Source organism: Vicia villosa, linkage group LG4, assembly GCF_029867415.1.
Source record: "Vicia villosa cultivar HV-30 ecotype Madison, WI linkage group LG4, Vvil1.0, whole genome shotgun sequence".
Lineage (NCBI taxonomy): Eukaryota > Viridiplantae > Streptophyta > Magnoliopsida > Fabales > Fabaceae > Vicia > Vicia villosa.
Window position 1 is genome coordinate 61,843,831 of NC_081183.1, and position 13,212 is coordinate 61,857,042.

Below are 13,212 nucleotides of genomic sequence, written 5' to 3' on the forward strand. Positions count from 1 at the left end.
AAATAACAAATCTTAAAATAGGATTAACCCAAACAAACTAAATAACAAAGTATTAAATATATCACTAATAAATAAAAAATAAGTGAACCGATTTTAGTCCACCTCTATATAAGATTCCAGTTGAAATTTTAATTTCAATTTAAGAATATTTTAGTCATTTGCAGATGTAACCAAATTTTTAGAAGTGTAACCAGAAAATAATTGATATGCTATAGGCATTACAACTTACAAGCATAAATACAATGTTACGTATTATATGGTCAGTTACAGAAGAATGTAGGAAGCTGCAGATTTGAAGTACAAAAGCGACATTAAATAATACAGGCTATAAAGGTTGTTTAAAGAGCTGAGTATTATTATATGCAACCAAATGTTAATGATCTCAAACAATAACAACTCTATTAGTCTAGTAGTAATAAGACCAACAGGTTGTCGTGCAGCAAGAACTTTGACAAGCTCCATCTTATTGCTGGAAAGAGCACTGAGTTAATTCAGGATCAACAGAGGAAGGGGTTGTAAACACTTCCCAACTTAGTATGTAGTAGACAGCAATCACTTAAAATTTTATGTCACGGACTAAAACATCCATAACTTCGCATGAAAATAAGCAAGATAAGCTCCACTGCTAAAATATATATTTTCTTCTCTTTTCACATTTCAACCTTTTGGCAAAGCAGCAAACTCAAGTTTACCTCTGAAAAGTGATTGGCATAAAAAGTTACTGCTGCTCCTATTGCTCAAGCAACTTACTGACTCTCAAACACAGATGTTACAAGGGTAGACTGAACCCCTTTTAGTGTACAAATCAAGTTGACAGGAGAGAAACCATTGCGTCCGCAGATTCTGGTCCATCGTTATTCACACTTGGTATAATGTTATTGGGAGATACAAAATTTACAAACTCTTTGAGTTCTGTAAAGCTGGAATGCTCGCTGTAAGGAACTTCATATCTAAAAAAGAAAACTCTGGTTGGTTAATAGTTACACAAACTTAAGCAACGCAAGCAAACTGTTTTTCCAACTATCTTTTTGCGCCTATAGACTAGTTCAGTGAATATGAATCAAAATGCACCGTTGAGGTCAGGGGTTTGGTATAACAAGCTCTATTGAACCAAAAGAAGAGAGGGAGCAATGCATGCAGCAGGTATATGATTCAAGATTTCAACCGTAACATAAGTATATAATCATAAACATAAAAGATTTTATTGATTAAGATAATTAAAGCATCACCTTATAATAGTACCCTGCTGCCACCTTCTTCCAGGAGACTTCTTTTTACCTTTGCCAAATGTCCAACCAGTAGGAGAAAAAGCAACTATAAGACTGAACCGACTCTGAATAAAGAAAATACATCTGATAATTAGAAATGTGAAATTCAAAGTTAAACGATACATAATTCAGTACTAAAGATCCAATGTGAAAGCTGTAAAACTGATTAGCAAGTGGACCAAGTAGCAGCCATGGATTCTTTATCAGACACCAAGCATTTTGTCATGGAATGGTTATCAGACAAAAGATCAGACTGAAGTAGTAAAGAATATTAGTATCTGTAGCTATAGATGTGTTGTACATAAAGACGTGCATACTTTAAGATATGTTCCTTGTCAACATTGAAAAACACCATAGAGCTAGCATATAATGGTTTTGATAGAGAAACAGGTAGCAGCATGCACTCACCGCATATTGACTTGATATATGCTTCAATCTTTTGAAGCTTGCGAGTGTCCACATAGGGGCAACATGAATATTGCTTTCATGCTCATTTGAAGTAAACCACTGCATATCCTCCTCAGTAAATTCTAGACATTGTAAAAGGCGTAATTTTGCTGCAGTCACATAAACCTTTTTGCAAAGCGAACGAGCAACCTCCAAGAATAGCCTTTCTTTTCCTATAAAAACATAATAAAACACAAGGTGTGGTAATTTTTTCTCATTAGTCTCCCTGTAGTTGGGTAAAGGGCAATATTATCACAAAAGCAACTGCCCAAATACTTAAAAACTAAAAAACTACAGCATATTCAAACAAATATTAAAGGGAAAAGACAAACATTGTTAAGTATAATCATAAATAGCCAGAAAGAGAGATGACTTGAGCTCTACCAATTGTATAGCTGCCAATCAGAAAAAGAGTCTTGGGATTAAAAGCTTCTGCTTGGATGGCGTCAATAACAAATTGTATTACAGCCTCTTGTTTTGGAAAATCATACTGCAATGAAACATATTACAAATCTTCAACATATTTTGCCACTAAAACATAAGAAAATAGTTGAAACTGTAAGAGAACCCAAGGCCTCTGAGAAACGTTGATTCAAGAAAACTTGTCAGGTCAGAAATTGAAAATCAATTCACTTTTACACTGTCTCAAGTAGACGGAGTATAATGTCTTGACAAGTTAACTACTATGTCATGAACATGAACAAGATGAAGTTAAGTTCCAAAGCAAAAACTTAATAAGTCGTGTCATTTGAAAGAAATCATTCATTATTCACATATGGACTCACTTGCGGATTGCAGTATGTGGTATCAAGAATTAAAGTATTAATAGGACGTATCTGCAGGAAAGGGTTGTTTGCCATTTCTTCACAATAACGAAAATCACCTGTGTGAAGTACCACCTAAGTAAAAAGAAAACTAGCTAGTAAGTTCTATTAAAACAATGGGTAGCTAGCAAACAATAATTAAGTTCATTAGGAAGTCAGTCCAAGCCACACCTGACCATTCGGAGGTTGAAAGAGTATTATTATGGAACCTGGACAGTGGTTGGCATCCAAGCAAGTCACGCCAATACCAGCTATTTCAACCTTTTGGTTTAGAGGCAAAATATGTAATTTATCATATGGAATCCCTATGTTCATATTTACAAGTCTAGCTGTAACAGAGGAGCAATAGATCTTTCCATGATTGAACGACTTGGTGAGACCTTGATAATCTGCATTCACAAATGAGAACCAACAGCCAAAGACCAAATTGGAAGTCTGATTGTAATAATCTGCTCTTAAAGAGCTTAACACCAGAAAATTTTTATTTTTTTTATTTGTAGTTTTAAGTTGAGTCTCCAATGAGTTTATCATGTAACAAAATGAAAAGTGACAAAATGAAGCGAAATGGTTGCTCTAAGTAGGTTTATACCATATTTCTTCTCCTACAATTTGGACGGAATGACAAATTTGCAATAAAATCTTCATTTCACTCGATCCCGTTCTGTTTCAATCATTTGTTGAAGCCTAAATTAATTTTTAAAAAAGTTAAGAGCTTAAAATAACCTTGAATTAGAAAAATGATATTTAACCTAATAATTCACATTAATTAACATTCGTATATTAAATAAAATATCAAAATAGTATAAAATCAAATAAATATTTAAAATATAAAAATGTATATTAAATAAAATATCAAAATAACATAAAAAATATTTAAAAATAAAAAAGTCGATGGCATGGATTCAATTTGAAATTAAGCTTCACCGTGCCATCATTTTTCTCAGAAAACCATCTCCGACGATCATGACCCAGAGCGCCACCGTCATGGTTTCACCACCACCACCTCTCAGGTAACTTCCGTTCACTCCCACTCTCTCACAATTCACGCATCTTCCCCTTTACCCTCACTTTAAGAATCCTCCATTTCCCAACTTTTCACACACTCTCTCTCTGCCACTTTCCGTTACATTTCAACTTCAATTAGGTTAACTAACGCGGTTCCCGTTATCACTCATTAACTTTGACTCACTTTCTTTTTTCCCTGTAAAAGCTCTTTCTTATCACAATTCACATGCTGTTCCAATTTTCGAAAAGCAGTTTTTTTTTTTTTTTAAATTCAATTTTAGTACCAAAATGGAATCACACACTTTCTTTGGCGTACATTACACACAGAAAAAGAAAGATTGAAACTTTGATTGTGACTCTTCGTCTGACCACTCAGCACTATATTCAAAAAAATTCCCTTTTCTTATCGTCCTCTTCTGTACACTACAAAACAAACAAGTTCCACAGTTTTTCCATCTTCAAAATCCATTTTTTGTCTGCAATTTTATTACCCCTTTACTCAAGATTCCAACTTTCCCCTTTCATTCATCTCAATTTTCACAACTGTCAATTGGGTTCATTTGTTTTTATTCATTGACATCATTGTATATTGTTATTGCTCATTTATGAAATATCAGAAACTGGTTTTTTTGTTAATGAGGAGTTCTTTTATGTATATGTGTTTTATGGATTTTTAACTGCTTGGTTGGTGATGATTGATGAAGAAATAGTTTTTCTTTAAAAGTGTTGCTTAGTAAAATATTGTTGACTGTTTAGTTGTGGCAGTTATGGGTGGTGAGGGTAGAGTTGATATTGTGAGTGGTAAAGGGTGTTCAAGGTTGTTTTCGTCTTCGTTTACTTCAATCAGAGGTCTTCCGCCATTGGATCAAATGTCTCCTGTTTCATCTTCTCCGCAAGTGTCATCGACTGCTCCTTTTGCTGGTCTTGTTATATGCGTAACTGGCTTATCTAAAGGTGTGGATTCATTTCATATACTCGTTATTTTGTCTTCGCTCAATTGGATTTCCCGTATTTATGTTATTTGACTTCCAAGTCATTGGTTAAACTCTAAAAGTTCTTTCAAGCCTTTTCTTTTTGAAATAGTGAACCAACCATTTTGTGATAAAGACTAAGAAAGTTGAAGAAGGAGTTGAGAAACGAAAGTGTTTTTCTTTGCATTATCTATTTTGTTGATAGTAATTAGTAATTTAGTATATATATTTTATGAAATCTAGCTTTCTCTACCTCTTCTGTTTTGCATTGTTTTCTACTAATAATAAAATGTTCATAGGCTAGAGGTTGAGAAGGTTTAGAGATATCGAACTTATAAGAGATATTCATACCATGATTTTGTTATTCTTTGAATTGCTGTTTTGGCAGAAGCAAGGAATCAGGTCAAGGAGGCTACAGAGAGATTAGGTGGCCTGTATAGCCCCAATCTGCATCCTCAATGTACTCATTTGGTGGTTCAGATATCCTTTTCTTCTAAATTTTCCTACTTAATAATAGCAGAAGCATGATGCTGTAATAGGAAGTTGTGATTTTCATATACTGTCATGTACACTGGAAAAAAAACGGCCAAATCCTGGAAATTGTTTTCATAACTTTCTTGTTTGTGGGAGAGAAGAGAAGTAATTTCTGTCCCACAGTATTGTTTAACAGTGGCCATAGCAGCACTATAGCGCTATCGCATAGCGGATTTTGAACAAATAACTATTTTCTGTGATACGCTATTTAATAAAAAATATTGTGAACTATCTACGATATAGCACAGCTGCATAGCGGAATTTGAACAAATCATTATTTTCCTTGATCCGCAATTGACACCATTGCTTTATCTATATTTATTTGTGCTGTGTTAATGAATATATTATTATTTTATACTCAGTGGATGACTCATGGATCATGGTCATGATTGTTGTTTTCCATCCACTTTCCACAGCATGGATATTTCTGTAGTACGTTTGTGTTAGTTGGTTTAGTGTCATCATGAAATCTTTAACATTTAGCACAACTTTGGTGGATGCAAATTTGAGCATGCACTGAAGCATGGAGCAAAAAATGGTCTCTTTGTTGTCACACTGGGTTGGTTTGTAGATAGCGTCAAGAAAAATGGTAATTGAGTTCATTTAATTTCTAATTATTTATTTTATTATTATTTTGGTTATCATTATTGGTGGTTGTAATTAGCTGTTGTGCTATGTAGTCATGCATAATAAAGTAACCTGATATAACTTCTTATGTTTTGGTCTTTCTCACCTTATATGGAATGTATGCGGACCTTAAAGTATCTAATTAAATTTAACAAACTATACATTTTTGTTGTGATTACTGCCCGTGGTGCAGTTTATGGTGATATTTGTTATTGTTAGGACCTGAATGCGTTTTCTTTTTGTCTGCGACACTAAGGTTGACTGAATCACTTTATAGTCTGAAGAGCTACGGAGATAACAATATGATCTTGGATGATTTTAGATTGCCTCGAGGGTATACAAATACTGGAAATTGTCTTCCTGCAAGAATCCATGAAACAAAGCATTCTCATCGTGCTGAAGAATATCTAAGATTCTCTGATAAAGAAGAGTCTAACAGAAATTTAGACTCAACTTTGTCTGGTTGCTCCATCTATGTTGATCCACACATTTCATCCGAATTGCGGAACAAGGTAAAATTCATGTGAACTAACAATAAATATCTAGCATTTTGTAACAGTATAGTTTCCTTTGTTTCAGTTAGGTTAGCGTATGATTCAAGTGTTCTTATATGACACATTTAGATGCTTTACATATTCAATAGGTTGTCGAGTCTGCCTCAAGAGAAGGTGCTAGTTTGGTGGAACAATGGTTTGTTGGTTGCAATGTTAGTCATGTAGTGACTGAAGGGACATCCATTCAAAGATATCTTGGATACTCTAGTAACCTCATTACAGTGAGTGCTTCTACATTGTTAATGTTTATCTTAACATTGAAAATAACCTTTGGAGACATGCAACTTTTGGACTCACAAAAGTTAATAGTATTATTTATATCACAATGATGTCTTTTTTATATATCATATGTCTCAGCCACTGTGGATTCTCAAAACAGCTAAGGAGAAACAAGTGCAAAGGCTTGTTAACATGTCTGTTGATTTAGCTAGACAAGTTGGCTTGATGCTCGAGGACGTTCATAATGGCCTTTCAGAGAAGGTAATTTCTCATTACATTCCTTTACAATCTCAAATTCATTTTTCTCTATTGCATTTCATTTGCCAAACATTGTTAGAAGGTGTTAAAGCTCTAGACTTCCCCCCTTTTTCCTGGAATTGTGATATGAATTTTGTTGACATAATAACAGGAAGTAGTAAAGCAACAAGTCCATGACGATCATCTAGGCAGTAAAAGTGATGTTAGTTACGAAGAAAGACAACAAATTGTAAATTCGGCAAAAAATGGTGTTAGAAGTCGCCGTGGTCGGCGAATGCAGGTCAGTCTTAAGATTGTAATATTTAATTTCAAGCACGATCATCTTCCCCTCTTTAGTCTGTTATCCATGATAATCTTCAACATGAAATAGCAGACATGTCAGACCCCGATCCGGCCGATAACACCGAACAACCTTCTGGACTCTATCTGTTGGTCAATATCAGAGGCAACTTCATCTGCTACTATTTATACAGACTCTTTCAGCGCTGAAGATCCTAATGATAATCATACTTCAATATTTTTTGATGCAAAAGGGGATGCAAAGGATTCAGACGCATCATTTTCAAACTCCACACGTCCTCTAACAGAAAGGTTGTTATCAATTCTATAGCCTAAAGATTCTTTTCCTGATTTAGTCAATATGACTTATAATTATCTCATTTGTGGCTTTTTGCAGTGAGAAATCTGAGTTGGTATTTAAAAATCATTTTCTCACCATACTCTTCCCAGTCGACTGGTTTTCCGAGATCGGCCCTTCCTCAAGAATATTTTTCAACAATAACGGTTTTACATGTCTTCAAGTGTTGGATCATATACATGCATTTTATCAGGTACAAGGAAAATTTGCAGGCCTTATCTACATTTTCTTATAATACGGTTTATACTGTTTATGTGCCTCTCATTCATCTAGAACTGTCACAGATGAGTTAATGGATGTGGTTATCTTTGTGGTAGGAGAACATGTCAAGCCATGAAATAGAAGTGGCGATTCATACAGATTCAAGACACGCGGATAAGCTTCGATCCGTGTACTCAAGTAAGGAAACAGCAGAGCGTGGATATGCGATGTTCAAACGAACTGAGTTTTTGGGAAGCCGTACAAGTTTTGAAATGTTGAAGCGCGTAAGTGGAGACAACAACTCCAATGTGTATGAGTTATTACTTAGGGCGTAAGGTACATTAAAAGTCACAAGTTGAGTATTTAGCATCTGTATTTTACCAGAATTGTATTTGTAACATTAATGGAAGAATAGGGTGCCCAAAATGGGAACTGTGAATACAAGAAATGGGAGATTGGCGAAATAGGAAAAAGCAGTAACTTAGAGCCGAAGTTATAAAAAAGTTATCTATTAAAAGATGGATACTTGAAGATCAACTACCTTCCCAAGTCTTTACAAGGGTTTTTTAATTTTCATTTTTATGCTGAAGTCTACACAAAAATTTGCCAGAAACTAGTAAGTTGTAAATCATTTTTTTTACGAGTTGTAAACCGCTTGAACTATTGATTTTTCATTGTTACGATTTTCATGCTTTTCGTAACAAATGTCAATCTTTGTTTAGAGCAATCTTATTGGTTACAAATGATTTATACAAGAAAACATAGAAATAGAATACTTGACCTATGAAGTTTTTACATGTATAAGAGAGTGAGGGGTTTAGTTTTTACCATAGAAATAGAATACTTGAGCAATTTAATTGCACCCTCACTAATTCCCTCAAACCAAACCATGTGAAAATTCAAAAATATCACACAAACTAATATTTTGCACAGCCTCTCACCCAATTTTTTAAGGAATCCCTAAGTATGCCTCTAGATTCAGCATTGAAAGTAGACTTTTTTTAAGTACCAACTCAATTGAGCTTAATCTAACTGTTTTTCTAATGCAATGAACATGTTTGATCTTTGATCTTAAGAACTTATTGTTGTAGATGCCTTTGTCTATCCATTTCATATCTAAAATTTTGTTATTGTTTTTTCAAGAAGTAAGAAACCGGGATTCGAGCGGGTAAGCCAATGTTTTGGTTATTGGTGCTGAAACCCAATTTTCTCAAACAAACACTAAAACCTAATTTTCTGTTAGAATGAAGGAATTAAGTAAATTGATTTATTTGGTTTAATTTGCTTGCTTCATATACATATAATAGATTTTCTTGCTTTGTATGCATAAGAGAAGATCAACTATCAATCTTATTTAGTTGTTGTATGTACAGGAAAAAAGTTGATATGCTAATTCAAGATACGAAATCAGAAGGGGGTCGCCCCCAGAGTTGTACTTGTAACGGCGAATCTGAAGGTGATGGTGGAAGTGTTTGGTGTCGATATCGTTGCTACTTACATAGGGTGGACTATAACCCAGATCAGTATCTGACGGAAAAGGAGTTCTCCCTTGCCGGTAGAACGTACCAAAGGTAGGATTTGGTGGCAAGTATGGACTATTTATTTCATAGGTTATTGCAATTATTGTCTTATCTATATATAGAAGTTACATCACAGTTCCAACTATTTGGTTGCATATATACTGCTAGATAATCTATTTTCTAATTGTGTAATTAAAGAATGCCAGAGGCTATACCTTGAATTGTAGTCATTATCTCCCTTCTTTATTTTCTGAAGATACATATCTTCGTTCTGTTGTATTTACACTATGAAATACAATTAACTGCTCCTAATATTAGGAATGTATTGCTCATAATATTAGGAGTTGACTTCTCATGTTTCGCGAGACCGTTGTTATTGTTGCTGACAGTTTTGCTTGAAAACCTTATTTATTTTTTACATTTATTCAGGTGATATTTTTCAAGTTATTGTATGGTTTTCTCTTGGAGGTGGTCAGGATGTATCAACTGTTACAACTACTGATCAAAGTGCTGGAAAATTTGAACCCAAGTTCTACGATAACGTAAATTTGGTTTTTCCTTCCAATACCATTTCAAGTTTTCTAAGGCTTCTGATTTTCATATTTATTTTTTTATTTTGATTCTTCAAGAAGAAATTAGGGGTGTGAAAGGGCATTTCGACCTGATTAATGCACCGACCTTTGACCCTGATGGAACTTTCTATGATAGTTGGGAGGCTTCCTGTGTTTTACAAGCAAATAGACTTACTATTTACAAAGGATATATAAACCTGCCACAACATATAACAATAATAGGAAGTGGGATATTTTTTAAGAAGTCGGGTTATGCTTCTGTCGAAGGTTTGTCGCGATCAAATAGCTACATAGGTTTTTTAGTCGTTGGTTGTTTGCAGTGATATGTAATATTATTTCTATTATTTCTATTGTTTGGCTTCTGTGTCGGTTCAGGGCATATCTGCACCGGATCGGAAATCGGCCTACAACTGGTTTTGACTTCGGACAGGTATTTTGTATTTATGTGTAACTGAAACTGAATTTGGAGTTGCTGTACAAAAGCTCAGGTCAAGCGAATTTAAAGTTGAGGTAAGGCGAAAATTCTGTTTTCGGGGAGTGGTTGGCTCATGGAAAGAATTCTCCAATGTTGGTTTGTCAAATTTCTGATATGCTATAGCTTCTATTTAACACCAATGCTTTTAGTATAACAAAAACAAATGTACAGGGTCGTTAATTTCTGTTGCACTTTTTGAAGCTGTGTGTTTGAAGCTGTGTGTTTGTACAAAGGAACAAGAGTGAGATATTGGCCAATATGTTATCCATCAGCAGGTAGAGATGTTAACAACAGGTCAGAATTTGTGGAATCTGTGGATATTGGCCAATAAGATATCCTTATGTATTTGCATCACCATTAACAAATATGTTCTTTTTTGTATGTTTAAAGAGCTATAACAGTGCAGCTGATTCTCTAGCAAACTAGGCTATTGACGTCGGAGGTTAGATCTCATGAATTTTTACAGTTCTCTATAGGTTTAATTAAAGTTTGATTCTTTGATTTTATGATTATTGAGAATTGTGTCTAATTTTTTTATTTTAATTGATATATCTCCATTTAGATAACTCTTTGAAACAATACTGAGAATATTTTCTTTTGTGGACAGCATGTCACTATAAAAAACTATTGGCAATTATGCTAAATTTCATGTTGAAGTATTCCCTAACAATTTAGCATACTGAGATTTTTACATTTAACACTTTGTAGTTTGTATCAAAGGTTGAATGTTGTTTACAATATAGTAAATTCTGGGTATGCTTAAGTTCCTTGAAAGTGCATTGCTGCACACCTAACTCGTCCGCACTTTTGGTAAAGAAGTCTCCGGATTCTTCTGCGGGCATTAAAATGTTTGAGACAAGTTAATGGAGTTAATCCATCAAAGTATTTAGATTTCAGCTTCATGGTTCATGACAGAGAAGTGTACTTGCTAATGTCAGTATACTTATGATTTGCCATCATTTAGCTGATCCTTGCCATACTTTGATCCTTGCCATACTCAGTTAAATGAGTTATCACACTTAAATAGGATGTAGGATTCTTTTTATTCTCAAAGATAAAAGATTGTAGATTCTGTTATTGCCTCTTCATTGATATTTGTCGATACTCTCCTTCGATCACAATTTAAATAATTTTGTCTCTTTTCTTGCAGGCCATCAAAGACATCATAGTAATTCGAAATGGTTAATGCTGAACATTTAAGAAGTTTGTAGAGTTACCTTTAGCTATTCATCATTGAGAAACACAATAAGTGATTACTAAGCCTCTTTTCTATGTTCTGCAAGTCATTTGGCAAGACAATATTGATCCTGACAACATGACCTATTAGGTTGGATTGAGAGTCTTAAACTCCTGTTTTTAGGCATCATTTAGTACTTCCTCATAGTTCATCTACTTTATATTTGATTTCTTTATAGTTATTTTCTAGCTATATTCAATACCCAGTCTCATATTTATTTAATTATATTCTGCTAACTCTGTTATTTTTTCTATGCCTTACATGGCCTTATACTTCACTCTCCTTTCTTGTACTTGTATGTGTTATTCTAAATGACAATGCTTACTCTTAAAAATTATTGTTTTAAATCATTATATGAAGTTCTTACAGTTCATTATATGCACAAGGTTGCTTCTAAACCTAACACCAGTTTGTTACTAAGTTCAAAAAAAGAAAAGTTATTAAAAAACATTTATGTTAGTAAACTGTCTCATGGGTGCACTTTGTTTTTAAATTGAATGTATGGAGAGTGGTAGTGTCATCTCAAAATATTATAATGATGTGAACATCTCTAAGAAATAACAATAGTGAAAGATAATATTTTTCACCTAAGTAAATGATTTTATAACAAGTCATTTTTAATAAAATATTTTTTACAATTTTTTATTTTAAAAAGAAAATAATATATATGAGAATTTATGCTTCTAAAATGAAATTAATAATATTTTCTAAATTAGTTTTAGTGTATAAAATGTGATGCAAAAATAAGATTATGTTTTACTAAACCTTTTGTACACGAGAATATGAAGTTATTGATCAAAATATTGATTATTAACTGGACATGAAATTATTAATTAAAATATTGATTATTAACGGGACATGAAATTACTAATCAAAATATTAATTATTAACGGGACATAAAGTTACTGATCAAAATATTTTTAAAGGTACACGGCGACATGAAGTTATTGATCAATATAATATTTGTACACGGAAACATAAAATTATTGATCAAAATATTGATTATTAACGGGACATAAAATTATTGATCAAAATATTATTTTATTAATTATACATTTAATTATTATTTTTTCATGGATAATCAGATAATTTTTTTAATAAAGAATATATATTTTAAACAAATGCGCGTCCCGTAACAAAACCGGGTTAGTTACTAGTTTTACCAGAATTGTATTTGTAACATTAATGGAAGAATAGGGTGCCCAAAATGGGAACTGTGAATACAAGAAATGGGAGATTGGCGAAATAGGAAAAAGCAGTAACTTAGAGCCGAAGTTATAAAAAAGTTATCTATTAAAAGATGGATACTTGAAGATCAACTACCTTCCCAAGTCTTTACAAGGGTTTTTTAATTTTCATTTTTATGCTGAAGTCTACACAAAAATTTGCCAGAAACTAGTAAGTTGTAAATCATTTTTTTTACGAGTTGTAAACCGCTTGAACTATTGGTTTTTCATTGTTACGATTTTCATGCTTTTCGTAACAAATGTCAATCTTTGTTTAGAGCAATCTTATTGGTTACAAATGATTTATACAAGAAAACATAGAAATAGAATACTTGACCTATGAAGTTTTTACATGTATAAGAGAGTGAGGGGTTTAGTTTTTACCATAGAAATAGAATACTTGAGCAATTTAATTGCACCCTCACTAATTCCCTCAAACCAAACCATGTGAAAATTCAAAAATATCACACAAACTAATATTTTGCACAGCCTCTCACCCAATTTTTTAAGGAATCCCTAAGTATGCCTCTAGATTCGGCATTGAAAGTAGACTTTTTTTAAGTACCAACTCAATTGAGCTTAATCTAACTGTTTTTCTAATGCAATGAACATGTTTGATCTTTGATCTTAAGAACTT

At 33.2% G+C, this 13,212-nt stretch overlaps 2 protein-coding genes across 2 annotated transcripts; one reads left to right on the top strand and one right to left on the bottom strand.

The window, feature by feature from the left end:
* Positions 1-628: 628 nt before the first annotated feature.
* Positions 629-3,070, bottom strand: LOC131597278 (DNA cross-link repair protein SNM1-like). The gene is made up of 6 exons (XM_058869985.1): positions 2,711-3,070; positions 2,501-2,614; positions 2,100-2,205; positions 1,677-1,888; positions 1,230-1,333; positions 629-950 (listed from the first exon to the last, which is right to left on the bottom strand). Exons 1-6 carry the CDS (start codon positions 3,068-3,070, stop codon positions 806-808), a joined length of 1,041 nt encoding a protein of 346 aa, XP_058725968.1. The 3' UTR covers positions 629-805.
* Positions 3,071-3,452: 382 nt separating this feature from the next.
* On the top strand, positions 3,453-7,882 carry LOC131594856 (uncharacterized). Its single transcript, XM_058867063.1, has 10 exons — positions 3,453-4,498; positions 4,904-4,995; positions 5,536-5,638; positions 5,929-6,188; positions 6,320-6,451; positions 6,588-6,710; positions 6,859-6,987; positions 7,081-7,298; positions 7,384-7,537; positions 7,662-7,882. The coding sequence occupies exons 1-10, from the start codon at positions 4,312-4,314 to the stop codon at positions 7,878-7,880; spliced, it is 1,617 nt and encodes a 538-aa protein (XP_058723046.1). The 5' UTR covers positions 3,453-4,311; the 3' UTR covers positions 7,881-7,882.
* Positions 7,883-13,212: the final 5,330 nt, after the last annotated feature.

What these genes read in the sequence shown, in the direction of transcription:
- LOC131597278 (XM_058869985.1), bottom strand. Translation starts at nt 3,070, where the DNA reads ATGATAAACTCATTGGAGACTCAACTTAAAACTACAAATAAAAAAAAT. An exon ending in GATTGGCAGCTATACAATTG is followed by an intron (nt 1,889 to 2,099) that starts GTAGAGCTCAAG and finishes ATGTTTTTATAG; the next exon opens with GAAAAGAAAGGCTATTCTTG. An exon ending in ATATATCAAGTCAATATGCG is followed by an intron (nt 1,334 to 1,676) that starts GTGAGTGCATGC and finishes TTCTTTATTCAG; the next exon opens with AGTCGGTTCAGTCTTATAGT.
- LOC131594856 (XM_058867063.1), top strand. Translation starts at nt 4,312, where the DNA reads ATGGGTGGTGAGGGTAGAGTTGATATTGTGAGTGGTAAAGGGTGTTCA. An exon ending in ACTCTAGTAACCTCATTACA is followed by an intron (nt 6,452 to 6,587) that starts GTGAGTGCTTCT and finishes CATATGTCTCAG; the next exon opens with CCACTGTGGATTCTCAAAAC. An exon ending in GCCGTGGTCGGCGAATGCAG is followed by an intron (nt 6,988 to 7,080) that starts GTCAGTCTTAAG and finishes ATGAAATAGCAG; the next exon opens with ACATGTCAGACCCCGATCCG.